This window comes from Vanellus vanellus, assembly GCF_965231255.1.
Source record: "Vanellus vanellus genome assembly, chromosome: 5".
In the NCBI taxonomy this organism is placed as follows: domain Eukaryota; kingdom Metazoa; phylum Chordata; class Aves; order Charadriiformes; family Charadriidae; genus Vanellus; species Vanellus vanellus.
This window is the reverse complement of record NC_138910.1, coordinates 68930256-68948829: the sequence shown is the minus strand read 5'-3', so window position 1 is coordinate 68948829 and position 18574 is coordinate 68930256. Positions and strand designations below refer to the sequence as shown.

Genomic DNA, 18574 nt, shown 5'->3' with positions numbered 1-18574 from the left:
ACGAATGGATGGAAAACTGTAACAAAATCGGCAGTCATCAATCAAGAAGATACATTGGCTAAGATGTAATGCAGCTTTTGTAAGAAAAGTCATGCCTTGCAAATCTGTTGAGAGTTCTTCAAAGTTCTCTGAAGCAAGTGGACAAGAAGATCCAGGTGATGAACACACAACTAGTTTTGCAAGGTGTCTCTTCTAAGGCTTCCAAAGAAGCTACAGATAAAAGAGAAGATCTTCACCCATGGAACCCACCTGAACATAGGAAATAAGGCAAAGAGGATACATCTTCAGCTTAAGGTTTCTAGCAGAATTCCACAGGAAAATGTCTCAATACATTTTCTCTGCTTCTCTGTGCTCTTCCCTCAACATCTACCATAGGTCGCTCCTAGGCACAGGATACAGAGGATAGACTGTCTAAATAAACAAATAAATAAAAAATAAGAAAAAAAAATTGCATCCAATGAACAACAACTTGTACCCGAAAGCCCAATCTTGCCATACTCACAATGTGCCAGGCAGCCACAGGATCCAACAACAGTAACTGCATTTTCATTTTACTGAAAGCAACGTCAAAGCACATAGCTCAGATGGAGAGCAAGACTGGACCCTTTTTAACAGCCAAGGAAAGTCATCTTAATAATTCGGTTTCTCACAACAGGTTTATCTCCTTCAGGAGATGCCTAGTGACATTTAAATCTGTCAGCTTCCTTACACAACCCAGACAACTGTTAAGATAACATCAGTAGCTTTTTAGGACACTAGATACTTCCTGAAGTACAGGGAAGATAAAGGGAATAATGCATATTTAGCAAAGTATAAGGTTTTAGGACTTTGCTGACTTCCCTTTGGCTATCAGATGAGTTGGAGCCTACTGGTTAGGATCCAAACACACAGCGTGATGCACGTCTGTCAATAGCAAAGTGAAGGAAGTTCTGAAGGGAACCGTTAGGTGTGGCTGAGTTTAAGGTAAGAGCTTTAGTTTGGATTATGTTTTACCAAAAAAGGCAGAAGAAGTGAACAGATTTATAACCTATGAGGATATGCTTCCCCCCACCGCATCCTTGCTGTAACCAAGCTGCGCACACAGCCAAAATTGAAAGAGGTTACTGGTATTCAGTGGGACTGTTCATTTGTGTTGGACAAAATTAGAACACTTCCCACTACAGCATTATTATTTTATTTTTTTTTAATATGGCTACATCTGTAGACAAGCATTACATGAAACACTAAAAAGCTATTCCTGGTCAGTCCATTGCAAATGATACTGCAGAGAAGGAGCAACTATACAGAAATGAGCTGCAAAAGCAAGTGCTGAAAACCAATACACACATAAAAAAAAAAAAAAAAAAAAAAAGGCAAAGACAGGGACTAGTGCAGCCAAGGGTACATAAAACAACTGTACAAAATACAAACATACATTGCAATGACATACTGATGGCCCTGTTTGCCATTCCACTTGCATTATAAAGACCAAGGGAACTAAGGGGACCCTAAAATCATCGCAATCTGAGCTGTAAAATTTTGAGCTACAAACAACCTCGAAAACCAGTACAGAAAGAGTAACTTCACAAAACCCAGTCAGCAGTATCTTCATTGGTAAATATCAAAGCATTTGGCAAAGGAAGTAAGTGACCGTTATACTGGAACTGGGCATGAAGGACAGAGCCTAAGCTTAAAATGTCCGCTACGTGCAAACCCAGTGGGCCTAGCCAAGCGTTTAATATATGACAGCATTGTTCCAGCAAGTCCCGTTGCAGGCAAGAAAGGAAATACATTCGCTATTTCAGATTAGTCAACTTTGACACAGGGACTAGTCAGGACACACCACGAATCTCCCAAATAACCCACAGCCCGGCTGCCTGGTCCCTACAGCGCTGCCTCACCAAACCTACATAGTGGTCAGCAGCGTGAAAAAAGTCACTTTGTAAGAAACAGCATCTGTGGCAGAGCTTTGCCAGCACTGCTGTTACACTATCGAAACAGTCTGCTTCTGGTAGTTGTGGACAAGGCTTCAGTGTTCTTTGTGCACGTACATTAAAGAAAGAAATAAAGAAAAAAAGGGTTAAATCTAAAATTTGCATGGGGAAGAAGACACAGCACAATCAAACATTAACAGATGTACATCTTCATAAACTTTGAACTGAAACCTTAAACACTATAAATTTAATCACTAAATCAGGCAGAAATCCTCATTAAGGGAGAAGAAGTAACTCATTTTAAAGAACTTGCAAGTGAAATTAGTGCAATGAAATGCTGATTTCAGAGTATGTTATGCAGCATATACAAGTTTTCATCATAAAACACCAACGCTTTCAAGATGCGCTTCCCTACAGCATATTATTTTAAAAGTTCACGGAAAGAGGGAAAGCAGAAATAATAGCAGAGTGCATGCAGCAGAGTATATTATCTTCCATGAGAAACACATTTCTCTGTTGTGTTTTGTTTCGTTTTTTAAATTTGCCTTTCACCACTTAAAAATGCAAAAACTATTATCCTCATTATTGTACAGAAGCATTGAAGTGATGGTTAAGAAGACACTGTCATTAGATACACTGCTATTTCCTCTAGTTCATAACTTTATGGATAGATTAGTCTCTAGGGTGAAATATTTTATGCTTGTCCTCAGCCCAAAGGTAAGTTAGTCTGGAAGCACGATACAATTCTACCAGGTCACACACAGCTTTGTGACACAGAGCTGGAAGATCTGTACACCCGGAGAACGAGGTTTCTGACACCCCCGATACTTGTCCCCAAATGGTACCCACATACAAAGGTTGTCATCTCTCCAAATGCTGCAGACTCTGTGAAATACACCATATTCCCACTTCATGAATTGCCTTCCACTTCATCTATTTTTTATCAAGTCCAAATAATCCCGAATGTCTAGAAGCTTTTCAGTTCACAACACAACAAAGTACTGGATCAAATATAACCATTTACCAGCAGCTGGCAGCACCTCATTTCCCCATCTATACTGAAGGGGTAATTAGCTCGGTTTTTGGATGTCTTCACACCAGAAACTTCTTTTTATTCCTTCCCTCTAAGCATCCATCGGAGAGGAGAAAGAAGCAGCTCTCAAGCTTCAAAAAAAACTTGCATGATGTGCTGTTGGTATCAGGATTGCCAGGGCTGCAGACTTCGCTTGTCTGCCTCGGTGGGACAGTTAGTCCTTCAAATCTCTCTTACACGTTGAGGAATACAGCATAACACCTCCCTGCCCTCATCACTCTGAAAATCCTCTCCACCCATGATAAATTCACAGCTGAATGTGGTCTTTGCTCCGTCATAAATCACTGATCTATTACTATGCGCAACTCAGCCCTGATTTAGCACACAATGATGCCCATCTGAATGCACATTAGACCACAAGATCCATTCGCTTCTGCTGTGTTTCATGGATGTGGTGCCAGAGGATGGAAATCACTGACTGCTGAAACAAGAGATGGAAACGGGCTCAATTTGCAGACACTCAGGAATTAGAACCGGATCACATTTACTTTTCTGTAATCAGTAATGGAGATCAGCTTTTACAGGGAAAAAAACAACTGACAGAAAAAAAAAAAAAAAAAAGAAAAGAAGAGTTCACTCTCTAGAAGAGAAACACTAGCACTAACGGTACTTGTGAAGATAAAGACTTTTGAACAGTCTACGATCTTTGCTTATACCACGACGACAGCATTTCATGGTGACAGTCACATAAATGTAAAAAGATTTAGCTGGCATAGACCAATGAAACACTGATTGCCTCATCACTGCTCAGGCTTCTTCACTGATTTTCACTGATCTCACTTTTCAGTCTGTTACAGAAGTGCAGCTTAGAGTCATACATTTGTGTAAACGTTTGGGCATGGTCACACAGAACAGCGTTCTCCAATATATACAGTATTTCATAGACAGTTCAGAAATCAAATGAAGTGCAGAGACATGAGAGCAGCTGTATGAGAGTATAACCCTACTGTTAACTTACCTTTTCTTCAGTTCAGTAATAGTAATGCATTTCAATACGGGATCCCGAAAGAGAGCTGAAAAACTGAAATGAAACAACTCATATTTTTATAATCCGTGAGTATTCCAAACAATGTCTATGAAAGCCACGGCAAGACCTGTCAATGCAGTTACATAATACAGGGTGCGGACACGAACGAACAAAATCTTGCAAGCACGGGCATGCTTGGTTCACAGATCTATCGAACTCACAAAATGCTGAAATTTAATCCTGCTCTAGAAGTTTCTATGCAAAGAAACATCAAGAAACTGCCATCTGGCTTGTTTTCTGGATTCCATTAAAAAGATAATCCGTGCACAACAGAGGAAGCGCCTATACTGCACAAGCGCATTGTTTGGCATGAACACCACGAACGGTTCGTGAGTGAGAACGACCTGGCTGGTTCCCAGAGCCCACATCCCAAACGGAGCTTGAAGGGCTCTCAGGGAAAACGAAAAGATTAATAAAACTTTAAATAAATAAATATACAAACACACTGACAGACAATTCTGTAACATTTCTATACCTGCTTCCAGACTATAACTATTCAAGGAATAAAAGTTATCACAGCATAGAAAATACCGTCTCACAAGTGTAGCACAGGCAACTTTATGGTGACTCTGAGAACAATCTATTTCAACTCCTCGCTTTGCGCATATAAAAATGTTAGGAAGGCCCAAAGCGTAGTTTGCTGCATTCCAGTCAAATTGTTGTTCTCACTTCAAATTAATCGCCTTCACAGGCACACTTACTGAGTGCTTCTATTCATAAATTGCATTTTAATAATCCACCTAATTGCCTCCTTTCCCCCAAGCAGATAAGCTTTTTAAAAAGACAACATCTTTGGTATCTTCTGCTACTTGCAAAATTCAGCTGAGTTCTGTAGATGTTTCTATCTATCACTTCCTGCAAAAGGTGGCTGAAAGAGGAAAAGAGAAAAATTGAATAAGGCCTGAGGAATCTGAATAAGTGTAATTGCAATTGAAGCAAGGCACAAAGCTCTATCAACTTCACTTTAGCCACTTCTTGAAGTGTGACAAAATTTGCCTATAAAATAAATATTTGATTAAAAATGTTCATTATAATTGAAGAAGAGTATCAAAGGCTGGATTAAAAAGTGAAAGCTAAGCAAATCCTTTAAGAAATTCTGTAGGATTCATTTCTATACTGTGTCCACACATTTCTATAGTGTCTCTCTGCATTTTTATACAGTCTGTCCACAACAGATCTTAGTTCTGATTGTTGCATTAGAAATAGCTGGCTGGGGTGGGGGGGAAGAGGGGGGCGGGTGTTGTCATTTTAAGAAGTCACTGTTGTATCAGATTTTGGATACAAAGTCATTGCTTATGAAGGATGCTATCCAAAAAAACAACCCCAAACTCCATCACGCTGTGAAGAGATCCAGAGATCCAGCACTAGGAACGCTGCTCAGACCCATTCAACTCCTCCCTCTCCACCATCAGCAAACAGAGCTTTCACCTTTCACAGTACCTTGTGCTGTTGTTGGCAGGGGATACCTCAGCATCAGTTATAGAAAAACGTCTCATCAGCAAACTGGGAAGAAATTTCTAGTATTATTTATCACAGAGTATCAGTTTACAGAAATACAAGGACAGTGGTGTAGGACTGCTTTTGTTTTAAATACAGATTAAACCTATTCCTGGTGCTTAGCACATGCTACTGAAAACAATTCCTACTGTTCACCAAAAAGCACAACAAAGTTCTCAGTACCAGAACTTTTATAGAGAGGTAGAAGTGTAGCAGGCAAGTGTCTGCCTCCTGATAATGGATCATTCTGCACTTATCCTCTCCAAGACTAGAAGATGTATGGAGAAAAAAATAAGGTTTTAATACTCAAGAGATGTACTACACTGTTCTTTTGATTGTTCTCTGGCATCAGCCCTTAGAAACATCTGGAAGCCTCAATGGCTGCCTTCTCTGCAGCCCTCCCAGTCAGTGCATACACACGGCTCTCTGACAAGTTCGCTACCCCTAACCGGATGCCACAATCAATCTGAAAGAGAAGAAAAAAGGACAATAAAAATGTTTAAGCACTCCGATTTGTATGTTCTGTACAATATGAAAATGCTTAATACCATATTCTAAGAAAAAAAGATATTGGCTCTGATATTATGTGTGATTACAAATAATTCCTAATAACTTTGATACATATCTAGCATTTACACCAAGTACGCATTGTGTAAACTTTATTATGATTAAGCTAGAGAACAGGTTCCAAAAGCATACCGCAAAAGCTTCTCCTTCCTGACAGACTTGTGTCTATACACGCACAAACCTGCTCTTCTATTCACCAATATACAGCCAAAACCCTTTTAGCGTACATTCATCAGTAAATGTCCAAGAATTACAATTCAATATGCCAAAAGAGAATTTACAAAACCTAGGGAATAAAGCTCATTTTCTAAGGGCTCAGAAACTACAGAATACAATAGTACAATTTGTAACATTTTTCTTCCTAATGCCAGAGTCTATTTTCTTCTATGCAAAAATCCAGTGCATTGAAAATCCTGAAAGCATCCAACTCCAAATTGTATGGAGTGAAAATATACCACCTATGAAGGGTTCCTAATGGACACGGTGAAGTCGTAGTTTCACTTTTTTTGAAGTAGATTCAGTGAGGTCATCATATATTTTTGTTTCACTTTCACCAACTCATAGAATCCTAGACTCAAAACTGCCTAGGGTGAAAGGACTGATATAAGGCTTGTATTTAACAGGGAAGAAAAAAGAATAAGGAAAGAAAATCCATATTTTCTAGAGTATTTTTATTTTTGTGAAAAAGCTTTCAATACGTCATGCCAAAGTCTGCAAAGTGGCTTAAGTTTTTATTGATAAAATGACGTCTTAAATAATGTTCTGCACAATGTCTAGCTCTTTAGTGACAGGCTGACTATTTCTAAGATTTACTTTGAAGTATGGGGGAAAGAATTTGCCCATTTACAATTCACAATCAACCTCAGAAATTCTGTTACTGTGTTTAGGTCCCTCCTTTTTTTCCAAATTTAACCAGGAAGAAAAACTGCTCAGAAAAGTATTAAAATATGTTTAAAACAGGACAAAGTAAAAAAAAAAAACAACAAACCAAACCTCTAACATTAAAACCATTTGTTAGACTATTTTCAGAAAAGGAGGCAGAAGAGATGACTTCAAAAGACCCTTTAGAAGCGAGAGCTCAACACTGTTTTTTCACTACAACCATAATACACATACAGAGCACTCAGATGACCCCAAGGACTCCGCAGTAGCAGTCAATGCAATCATCTTCCTTGCTCAAATTCAGAAGATGTGTTTCATGTGCTTGATTCCATATGTTTTGAAGAAAACCATGATGATCAATGCCCAGAGTCCTAAAATAAATCCTCCAGGAGGATGCCAGTCCTTTTGTTTTGGTTTCTGAAAAAAGAAAAAAAAAAAAAGAATAAACAAACAGAAAACCAAAGAATTTCACATTAAACAGGCACTATGTCTATCAAGTGCAAAAAAAAAATAATAATCCTTGCAGTAGAGAAAAACACCAATAAGCTGTATTTCTTTATAAAGTAGAAGTATCTTTCTTCTTGATGTGGTGGAAAGGCTGGCGGGAGGTGAGCTGCCACTCAAGCAGGGAGGTTAAGTACCACAAAAAGGCCACTAGAACTGCGCCTGCGACACCACTTTGACAGTGCGTGTCAGCATTGTGGGACACGTTCAAACTCATTTGTTTGGACAGAATTTCTCATATCTGGTCTCATGTTAACATAAGAGAAAAAAGCTACAAGTATGGAAAACAGGTCCTACAAGTAAAAATGTAAAAAAGAAAAGACAGTGTTGTTTTTCCAGTACCTAGAATGTTTTCTACAGCTCCTTTTGTACTCAGAATTATGTGAATAAACAGATATCTAACCACATAAGAAGCTAACATTCATTATTACAGGAATATCGTAAAACAAAATAGGATTGTTTTTAACGTCAATCACATTTCCCAGGGGCCTCATAGAGTCTAACTGCCTTTCTTTAATGTAGAAATACATTCTGCGATTCAAATAGCTGTCCCTTCAACAATTTTTCCCATCTTCAGTGAAAAAGCAATACACCACAATTTGTTAAGGCCTTTTCTATCTCACACTTAGCAGTAAGACAAGATAAAACTTGTCTGTCCTCTTCCTCCTCCTATTTAAAAAAATTTCAGACACTCCATATTCAATGAGAAATGGATTGTAGAAGATAAGAGCTGCTATGTGTCCCAAGATCTGTCTCTCTGAGGCTAAGAATAAGGTGAAGCTATATGAACGCAAAATTTTAGTTAAGAATATCATAATAAAAATATCAGAATCACAGTATTTAAAAGTATAACTCAGTCTGTCGTGCCTGTGCCTACTCTTGCCCTCGGCAGGTATGTTTTACAGATCTTCTAGGCAGACGGAGATGATTTACTATTACAATAATAAATACTGAAGTGCTTGTTGAGCTTTTTATTCCTGCCTCATTGAAAGATCTGCACTATTTTGTCCTTGTATAGGACAAGACACAAGGGGCACAGACAGTATTTGGGGATTTCTGCATTTAAGTCAAATTTAAAATTTTCTTTCTGCCGTGTGAGTAACTATTGCAAAAGATGGTACTGTTTCAATTTATGCATGAATCTGCATACAGAAGCTTGTTGTTCTCCACTAAATGTACCAGGTGGCTGCTGAACTTTAATGCAAGAAGGAACAGTTTGGAGCGTCTGTTCTTTCAAAACAGCTTTCCTATCAACAAGAAAACAATGTTTGTTGATTGCTCAGCTCTCATTTTCTAAGCTACATAGTTGTAGCTTTAGGATTTTTCTCTAAGCACCATGCTTGTAATTAAAAAGTATAACAAATAGCCATGTCACCTGATACACCTGAAGAACCTGGCATTCTGAAATATTAATGATTTTACTCCGATACCGGAATCACAGCACCAGCATTATAATTTACATCAACAACAACAAAAAGCAAAAAGACAGGAGCAGAGATGGTGTCTATGTATGCAAACCACTCAATTTCCTAAGAAGCACTCATCAGCTGCAGCGTACGTGCTCTTGGTAATCTGCCACCTCGCCGATACTCGCAACCACACATCTCCACATAAACATCTCAGAAAATCAACTCTGCATGTTCAAAAAGGCTGCCAGCACACCTCGCTTCTGAAAGTAACAGCACACGACACTTCTCCACACAAAGGAACTTTCCTGTTTAGATCCTCCTAATTAACCCGTAACTTCGTATGCATATTGCAGTGCCCGTTTCATCAATCTCTTTGTACTATCAATCTTTTCTTTCTTGGATCTCAGACAAATTCCTTACCGCAAAGTGGCACCTGACCCTTCTAGACAAATGACTTCAATTTGCAGTCAGTGACACTAAAAGCCTCTCTCTCCTATTTTGTATAGAACACGTAATTTAATTTCTTTAAAGAATTTATATGAATAAATATTTATAAGGTGATCTATGAGTATGGTTTTACATTTTGTCATCCCGTGTACTGAAGCCTCCACGGAATTCCGCAAGCAAACGGAGGCCAGTGCAGCAATGGCTCCGCGCTGGGAAAGCAAGGACATATGTATAGGCAGTTTAAAGCCCTGGGATGCAATGTTAAAGCATGAAGGATTAACAACATAAAGGCACAACAAAAAATACATATGAGGCTATACAAGAGCGACATACTTTGTAAACTTAAAAATAAATTACCTTAATGAGAAAGATTTACAGACCCAGAAACTGAGATCCACAAATACATATTAAAGCTCAATAACAGGGAAAAGAGATGCAATTCTATTGTACATCTGTAAGTCAATAGTGAGGTTAATTGAGCACAAAATGACATTGAAATATGCCAGTATTTTCCACTAGGGAAAAAACCTTACAAATACCTAAACCAGGATTACACAGATTCATGTTTAAACCTACAATGTATATCTGTAAGAGCCAAAATACATCATTTTCTTTATATTAACTTGATCATAGATTCCCAAGAAAGTTTGCGTCACTGAACTAAAAATCTAATTAGCTTTCAAATTGACAAGTTCATCCTTCCAAAATCATAACAAATATAACATAGAAAACTTCAATAACCAATCTTTGTCCAGCTGGGCACGCCAGGTAAGCGGCAAACAGCACTGATGTTCCTTTACAAAGAGCTGCATTTTGCGCCTGCGAATCAAACCCGTCTACATGTAAGATGGAGTCGCTGCTTCCATGAATTATGCCAGCAAATTGTACTTGTAACACAGGCTGGCAGAGCGCTTTCAGCCCGCACCGTTGTAATGGCAGACCTAACAATTCCTTCCCCTTGGCACAGCTGTGTCACTACCACAAGCACTGCCGGCATACCTATGTCAGCGAGGAAGCGCGGCATCCCTCAGAGCTGTCACAGCTACGCCAGCAGCCTTGCGTCATGAAGTCAGAGGCCAAGGCGGGATGCCCTTCTACAAACATACGTGAGCCTCAACTGTATTGCTGCAGAAGCTGCTTTGACTATTTTGTGCAACCAGTCAGGGAACAGCCAGAGAGATCTCTCCTAAGGGGAAAAACTGCGGAAGAAAGAAAGAATCACTTTAATAGCAAATAAAAAAGTTTCCTTTTTAGATCCACGTACTGGAAAAAGGTTTAGGAAAGAGAGAATTTCTTTCTGTGCTTATACCAGTTCTGTGGCCATAAGCAATCTCTAGATAAACTGCCCCTTTACATCAATTTTAGGACTGATCAGAAAGTATTACTGAACACAAAGTTTTTCCCAGATTCCTAAAAAAAAAAACCCATCACTATTTATCCTACGAATATTGCCTAGTTCAGGGTCTTATTCCAACAAATTTCTGCGAAAGTTGGGCAATTTTTGAAAGTCAGGCATTTTCTCACTTATAAGAAAATGCTAAACGGACAAAAAATGTTAAGTGTTGCAGCGTTTTAATTTGCAATTAATTATGTATCTTTATTATGCCTAAATTGATGTGAGAATGCATACCATTAAAAGACTACAGATTGGTTGCAGTACTTACAAATTATGTATAACTTTCTCATATTTGGGACTGATCTGGAGGCGCAGAGGCAGCAGCTCTTTTGGCTCAAGTTATTCTGAATTGCATTGTTGTATCAGCCACCAAAGAACTTCCCGTACCAAGTACTGCTTATGTAACCGACATATTTCGGTTTTGTGATCTCCGCCACAATACAACCCCATTATAAACGCCCTCTTTAGCCCTACAATAATAGCAGTAACACATAGGTGAAATGCACATATGAAATGGTACAATGTGTCACGAACAAATGCATTTAGCAGCTTAAGGGCTAGTCATTATCGAATTGCTGGAGATTCCAAATTAAAAAGATAGGTAGCTAAGCAACAGCAAGCTTCCTCCTGTGAACAGTTTTCTGTTGTACACTCTCTAGTTCTGGTACTCTCATTATCCGGTGGAACTTAAAAACAGTTAACGTAGAGTTGCTCCAAGTACTGTAATTAAGGAGAGGATAAAACAGTGTATTTTCAAACCGGATGGGTCTGTAGAGACCCAAATGGAAAGTATCCAAGACTTCCAATGAAGATGTTTCATAAAACATGCAATACTTGTTACTCCAATTGAAATTAGTTTTATGCAAAAAAATAATACAAAAGTATTAGAGTTCAAGTGGTAACTAGATTAAGAATAGTTTATTTTTAAAATGTTACATCAGAACAGAAATAAGATTTAAAATATCGTGTATTAACATTTCACGTGGAAAATGCTGTGTTTAATATCATTATAATCCAACCCTACAGTCCTCTTCCAGCAGAACTCCCTTTGCATTAGTGTCCTCAATAAGGACAAAAATATCAATACAGAAAGCTTTGGGTTAAACTTGGAATCCGCACTGGGACGGTAGCAGTAGAGAAAGCAGTGCACACAGTATAATAGTCAGGACTGCAGTAATTCCCAAATGGAAAAGGGATACGCAAATTCTTCAGTTTCCTCCAGCAATTTATTCCTAACAGGGCTTTAGGAAAGTGGGAAAAACCTTAAAAATGAATGTGCACATCATCCGTGCCATGGGGGATGTTCTCCCCAACCTGAGGCAGATGGTGTGTGTTTGTACCAGGAGTGCGTAACAGCCATATGTAACTGCACAAAAATAAAACATTAGAAGTGCTGTGTTCCAATGAGTCCATTAAAGTGGCTGCTACCGTATTTCAAATTAATCCCTGCTTGATTCTCTCTGCAGTTTCGGCGCGGAGTGCCCTAGACCCACTTCTGGCCTATTTATTGCAGCACACGTGGTATAAAACACCACCCAGGACCCCGCGGCTTCCTGGCAGGCAGCAGCAGCAGCTACGGCACTGGGGGGAACCCTGCGCACACCCCTATGGGGAATTCACCTCTACCAGCCTTGGGGGTCAGCCTCTACCAGCCTTGGGGGTCAGCAAGCGCCCGCAGGGAAGCGAAGCACACCTGCTGCCTGTCTGTGCAGTGCTCGCCTTCGTTATTAGATCATTGGGGTGAATTTTATGTCTTTTGGGGCGTAAATTTTCAAGTTTTCTTCTTAGTCATTTTCTACTTAAATGAACATTTCTATTTCTTCCATTGCAATACTAAAGGTTTTCTTTCCTGTTTCTCTAGATACTTAATTTTATGTTAGGGTCTGTGTTAAAGACCATTATTGAAATAAAGATCCACATTTCAAAACAGGTCTTTGAAATCCAAAGCCAACCTCGGGTCCAAAACTGGAACAACCTGCCTGCTTCTCGTCTCAGCAAACAAACAATGACCTCAAACTGATGGACAAGGAAAATCCTTGGAAAAGCCAAATTCTACTACACCAATAACACATTATGTATTTCCTAGAGGCACTCCACAGCAATTCCATAACTTGCAATTTAAAATTTCAAACTGGGTAATCCTCTCAATTCTTATGACAAAGCACACAGCAAAGTTTAATTTCAGAATTAATTTACATGTATCATAAGCAAATCACAGCATTAACTATGTCCTCAAAGCTTTTAGTGGAAGTATGCACTTCTAATTCATCAGTTGCAGTTTTGATTTGGGGTCCTCACAGGGGAGTGGGGGAAATCAAATAATTCCAGCCATCTAGTAGTAGGTTAATCCTCTTTTGTGCCCACAGCGAGATTAAAGTCATAAAAGAACTCCAACATAAATGGTGCCCCTTAATCTGCAAAACAATTGAAAGTACTTTTGTCTAATCTCCCAGTTTGTACTTATTAACCACAGTGCCATGATTACTGATATCTCCGATATTAATAAAATAATGAAGAAAGTTCACTCATCAACAACAAAAACTCATGAAGGATACAGGGAAGAACAGCAGTTAAACTAAATTAACATATCGATGCCAACAACTGCATTTTAAATATTTACTTTGAAAACTGTGTAATCACCATACTATAAACTACAATACTGCCACGAAAGCTTTAGTTTTTCATTTCCTTCTAAAATATGCAATATATAAGGGCTTTTTAGAAATGAACCTCTACTTCAAAAATGGCTGCTCACTTATTATTCTCTACTTTCAGTGTTACCTCTCAGCGTTACATAGCACTTTAAAGTGCTTTTAGTTGTTAAACAATTATCCATTAATCTTCCAACCTGTGACACAATACATAATATACTTTTTCCAATCAAAGGGAGCTTTCCCAGCACCTGGGACTCAGTGCAGTTTAATTCCCAGACAAGCCAGCGTTCAGACGAACAATGCCCGCCCGGCAAGCACAGCAGGCCCTGTACGAGGGGGCCTCCAAACCAAGGTGTGGGATTTGCTCCATCCAAAGCTAGCACACACAGCCCTGCCCTGGCGGCAGTAACCATCCCTACCTATCTTCGACAGACTGGCACGGGGCTGAGCTCTCACCTGCTGAGCCACCAGTGAGTTACGTTATGGAACTCACGTATGCTTTCGGGTGGCGATGAAAAAAGTCACAATATAAAGTTGCACTTAGAAAAAAAAACCACCCAACTACATCTATTTAAGGTATGTTAAGCAAATGGGGTTTTATATTTTAATCAAATTCATACTCTTACATGAAGGCACGATCATGATTTTTCATAAAAGGGCACTGAAGTCCAGAGCAAATATATGACTTACACTTGCAAACAGAAAGCTTCGTGCCGACTAAAGTGTGTAAAAATAGAGGATGAGCAGCTCAATTAAGGAGACTTGATATTCAAAACTTGGCCACTGCTACTTTGAGAAGCATCCTTCTTTTTCAATATGTTTATATTTCATTAATTTAAACAAGAAGAAGATTATTAGCAAAAACAAGACTAAAGGCATTCAGCACACAGTGCCATGCCACAAATGGGGAGGTAAACTTCCTGAGGTGCTTACACTAGAGGGGGTCAGAAAACAACAAAAATACACACTAGCAAGGCAGACCTCACTGGAGAGGACCTCCAAAAACGATCAGATATAAAAGCAACCCCCTTGCTGCACTTTGGGTTAAGCAGACAGAAACTGCAGCTGCAAAGAACAAAGGAGGTGCAAAGGGTGTGTAGGGGCTGCTAGAGGGACAAAGATATTTTGTATTGACAAAAATACAATTGTGTAAATAGGGTCAAGCTAGTCTCAGAGCACTGTTTTGCCAAGCAGCATGCACTGCTCACTTCATCCTGGGAAAAGATTATCTCCAAGTCTTCTCCGGTGCAGATGATGTTCACACAAATGCCATGTCGCGCTGCCAGCGGGAGCAGAACCAGAACCAACCTCTCAGCCCCGCAGAGACGAGGCAGCGCGTGTGCGAATGGCTCCACTCGTCTCAGTCAGGCATGAAATGAGTACCAGCCTCACCCACCTCAACCTTTCCAAGGAGCACAGCACGCCCGCTTCTTCCTTGGAAATCTACCTTGGATTCCCCACAGCACCCCTCTGGACCACAAGGTGAGCCTATTCAAATGCTTTTAAATCAGTATGCTCTGAGGCAGGTTTTTTTTTCTTAATCTCATAAAATCAATTGTATGCCTTAGAACTTCCATTATGAAGTATAATCTTGATCATTCAAATTCAAACGAAGTTGTTTCTATTTATATGGAGAATCCATGATGTTCATAAATTATTATGCTATTCCTTTCAAAGTAGTAGTGATGCTTCTAACCACACATTTTTTTCCTGGATATCCCATGAGTATCTATTCATTTATTTCCAGGTGGCAGTCTGTATTAACAACAGATGTTAGACAACATTAGATCTTATACTCAATATGCCATATTGAGCACCAAATCTAATCAAATATCTCAACAGCTACATTTTAAGAAACTGGAATCCAAATAAATATTCCTTATTCGCGTAATTTTACTGCTCATTTTTTAAATCTCTGCAACTATAATTTTAAAAGTCCTCCTTTGCCCTGAGCTGTGCGCTACATTATACATGTGTGCAGTAGAGCTCCACATTTTCCAGCTCCAGCTTGCACAACTCAAAACAGCATTACATTTAAGAGGCAGGCATGAAAAAATGGATGGAGGGAGATGCAGGGCTGAGGCAAAAGGAGCCTGCAAGAGCTCCATATTTGACCAAGATCAAATATGGCTGTGTTTTTATCGCAAAACATTTTCATTTTCAGTGAGAAACCAATGTATTACAGCTGGTGATAGATCGGTTTGTTCCCCGCCACCACCCACCTGTTAAAGGTGATTGCTGTATTCAGTAGTTTTGCACTCATATGCCAAACAAGCATTCTCACCCAAGTTTATTTTGTACATACTCTCCATGCGAGCAGAAAAAAAAACGAAAACGAAAAAAGAACTATTCTGAAATATCAGCCTAATACTTTTGGCTACTCTGGCTGCTATGCAACCTCGAAAACAGACCATAAAACATGGACATAGCAGTAGTACAGACACTCATTTAGTGGTTGCACATAATTACACCTACACCAGAAAGCCATTTCTGTAATGCCGGTATGTCAAAGAACAAGGAGTCACAGAGAGCAGATCCATTAGTGCACAGAGTTTTTGTAGGCAGCTGCCATTAAGAGAGAATGGCAGATTTATGGTATCATAAATATTCACTGTTCCCACCTGACATCTGCATGACACTAGGGTCATCAGTCGAATGCTATGGGGGGCTCAACAAAGACCATCTTTTTGGAAGAACAAACAAGCATAGCTGAGTATAGACCCCCCCACCAGACTACCACATGTAATATGTACAGTATCAACATCTTTCTGAAAGGGTAAGTCTTTAAAAAAAGATAAAATCACAGATAGTCTTATCTAGTGGCAAACCAGCTGCAATTCTCCTGCCTACCATCTAAACTAACCACAGGTTACTGCCCTACTGATGTCATGTTGTCACGCAGTCTCCTGTAAGTACTAGTCATCATCTGTTTGTCAGCCATGTATTTGTAGATGGTCTTTCGCATTAAGCACTCCCTCCCGAAAATATGTGATCACTCATTAATTCACAGAGTCCCAGCGCCGGAGCCGGGCTTCTCCAGGAACACCGAGCCAGAGGAGACAGCTGTCAATGTGCGGGGTCTCTCACCCTGGGGGGAGGCTGAGGGGAGGAGGGAGCTGGCTATGGCAGGGTGCCGCACTCCCAGCGAGAAAGCCACTCACTACAGAAGTAATCGCTTGCACAAAGCTGAATCACAACCTCATGCAAAGAATTTGCGCAGGACCCACGATGGGGGATGCTGTCTTGTCTGTCCGACAGAATGAACACAACTGCTCCATTACTGGAGTCCTCATTCATTTACCCCTTCCATTCATTCTTCAAATGGAAATGATTTCATCAAATTTCAACCCTCTGAATTATTTAGGAAAACAATTCTAGACAGAGCACTAGAGAGCAGCCTGCCAATATCTCTATCTCTGGCCATTCATCAGTCCTGTCAAGAGCTTGTGAGTTACATCGCCGTGCTCCTCACAGCATGCTATTGAAGGGTAAACAAAATATAATTAACTTAACACAAAAAAGTCACCAATAACACCTCACTAATGGATAAATGTGTGAATATATTTGGAGCTGAGTGCCTCCAACTGAGAAGCGTTCAGAAAGGTATCTTCCAAAACAACACTGCAAAATATGTCAAGCTAAGATTGGTAACATTTATATTTTTTACTTATCAATGTGAGCTTATTGGTAACAGCTCCTTTTTATGCTGGGTAAGCTCAGAAGAAATATAATAGAAGACAAAACCTAGCAAAACTGTTACTGCTAATTTTAGCACTCACTGAAATACCATTTAAATAAACACTGTCTATCAGAGAAGCTTTCATGTGTAAACAATAAAAAAGTAATGATTAATAAAAACTGTACAAGGTTATGAGAGAAATGAAAATGTTACAGAACACTGAACTGACACCAGAAAACGGAATTAAATCTTGCATCTTGGACAACCTACTATAACGTACTTCAGTAATCTGCTTTATATAGAAAGGTCCCGATCCCACACATATTTAGTGATGGGTAACACAAACTAGGTCAAGAATTTAGTCTTACAGTCAAATTACACGTGCTTACACACACACGCTAATGTTTCTACGCCCAGTGCAATCAGTATTAAGCAATAAAATAAGGAATAAAGACTAAGAAATACTTTGCCCTTTGCCTAAGGATCTAATGGCATCCCCTCCTTTCCCTCCACTCCACACACACATCCATGCCCACGCTTTACTTCCTTATTCTTGGCATTGTTATTCCAGGGACACAAATACAAAACAGCAGAAACCTGTAAACTGGAGAACTAATTGAACAGCCAGAACGGATGCTGACCCTCCTATCCAGGCCTCATCTCACAAAAACGGCATGATTATATTCTACTTTTAGTCAGGTAGTTCTCGTTCACAGCTTTTGGGGAGAGAAGAGCTAAGGAAGGATCAGACCACTCTATGGCACGAGTTAAGAGAAACTGAAAGTGGGTCTTGACAGAAGCCATTCAGCAGCCTCAGGAAAAGCGATAAAGCAGAATACGCCTCATCCCTGTAACACAGCAAATCTCGGTCTTTGCACCAGCTTCTACTGCGGACAGAGACAGAAAAATTCTGAACAAGCTGGGCATAATTTGGGGATGCCAAAGGCAGCTCTTTCAGAGCCCAAAGAGGCTTCTGCAGAAAAATTAACTGAAAAGTAGGAAAGATGCCATTTCTCTGCATATAAAAAACGAAAGCCTTACTAATCAATGATCACCTAGGTGTATTGCTTACTTTCACATTTGCCAGTAAGTCTCATTCCAAATGCAAAGCATGTTCCACCAAAGACTCGTCCTATGGAACAGCAAAACTGATCACCAAAATGAAAGCAGCTCTGGAGCAGTATTTCTTCTGTTAAATACTGTATTTACTAAAAGAAAAAGTGATTTTATTTACCATTAAAAGTTTTGCTAAATCAGTTTTCCTTTAATTAGGGAAGTCCTAAAACTTGTTTAGATCAAGCATAATTTTTAAACTACTACCCTAGCACTTTATAAGCTGTTATGATATAGACAAGATTTATATTTTTTTAATTCAATAAGAATTAATAAAATAAATGTAGCAGTAGCTCTTCATTCCATTATATTTTCAGCTTTTAATTTACATTAAAAGACAATGAATAAAGTTAGTAAGTAACATTTTTCTAAAATGGAGACTTTTACTGCTAC

General features: G+C 39.3%; 1 protein-coding gene across 1 annotated transcript in view; it reads right to left on the bottom strand.

Moving 5' to 3' along the window:
* Positions 1-6181: 6181 nt before the first annotated feature.
* PIGK (phosphatidylinositol glycan anchor biosynthesis class K) overlaps positions 6182-18574 on the bottom strand; it is a gene marked incomplete at its 5' end in the record, with an annotated part of 76431 nt that continues 64038 nt past the window's right edge. The window contains one exon of the mRNA XM_082483697.1: positions 6182-7396. Coding sequence (XP_082339823.1) covers positions 7280-7396 — 117 coding nt within the window. The 3' untranslated portion in view covers positions 6182-7279. The remainder of the gene's footprint in view (positions 7397-18574) is intronic.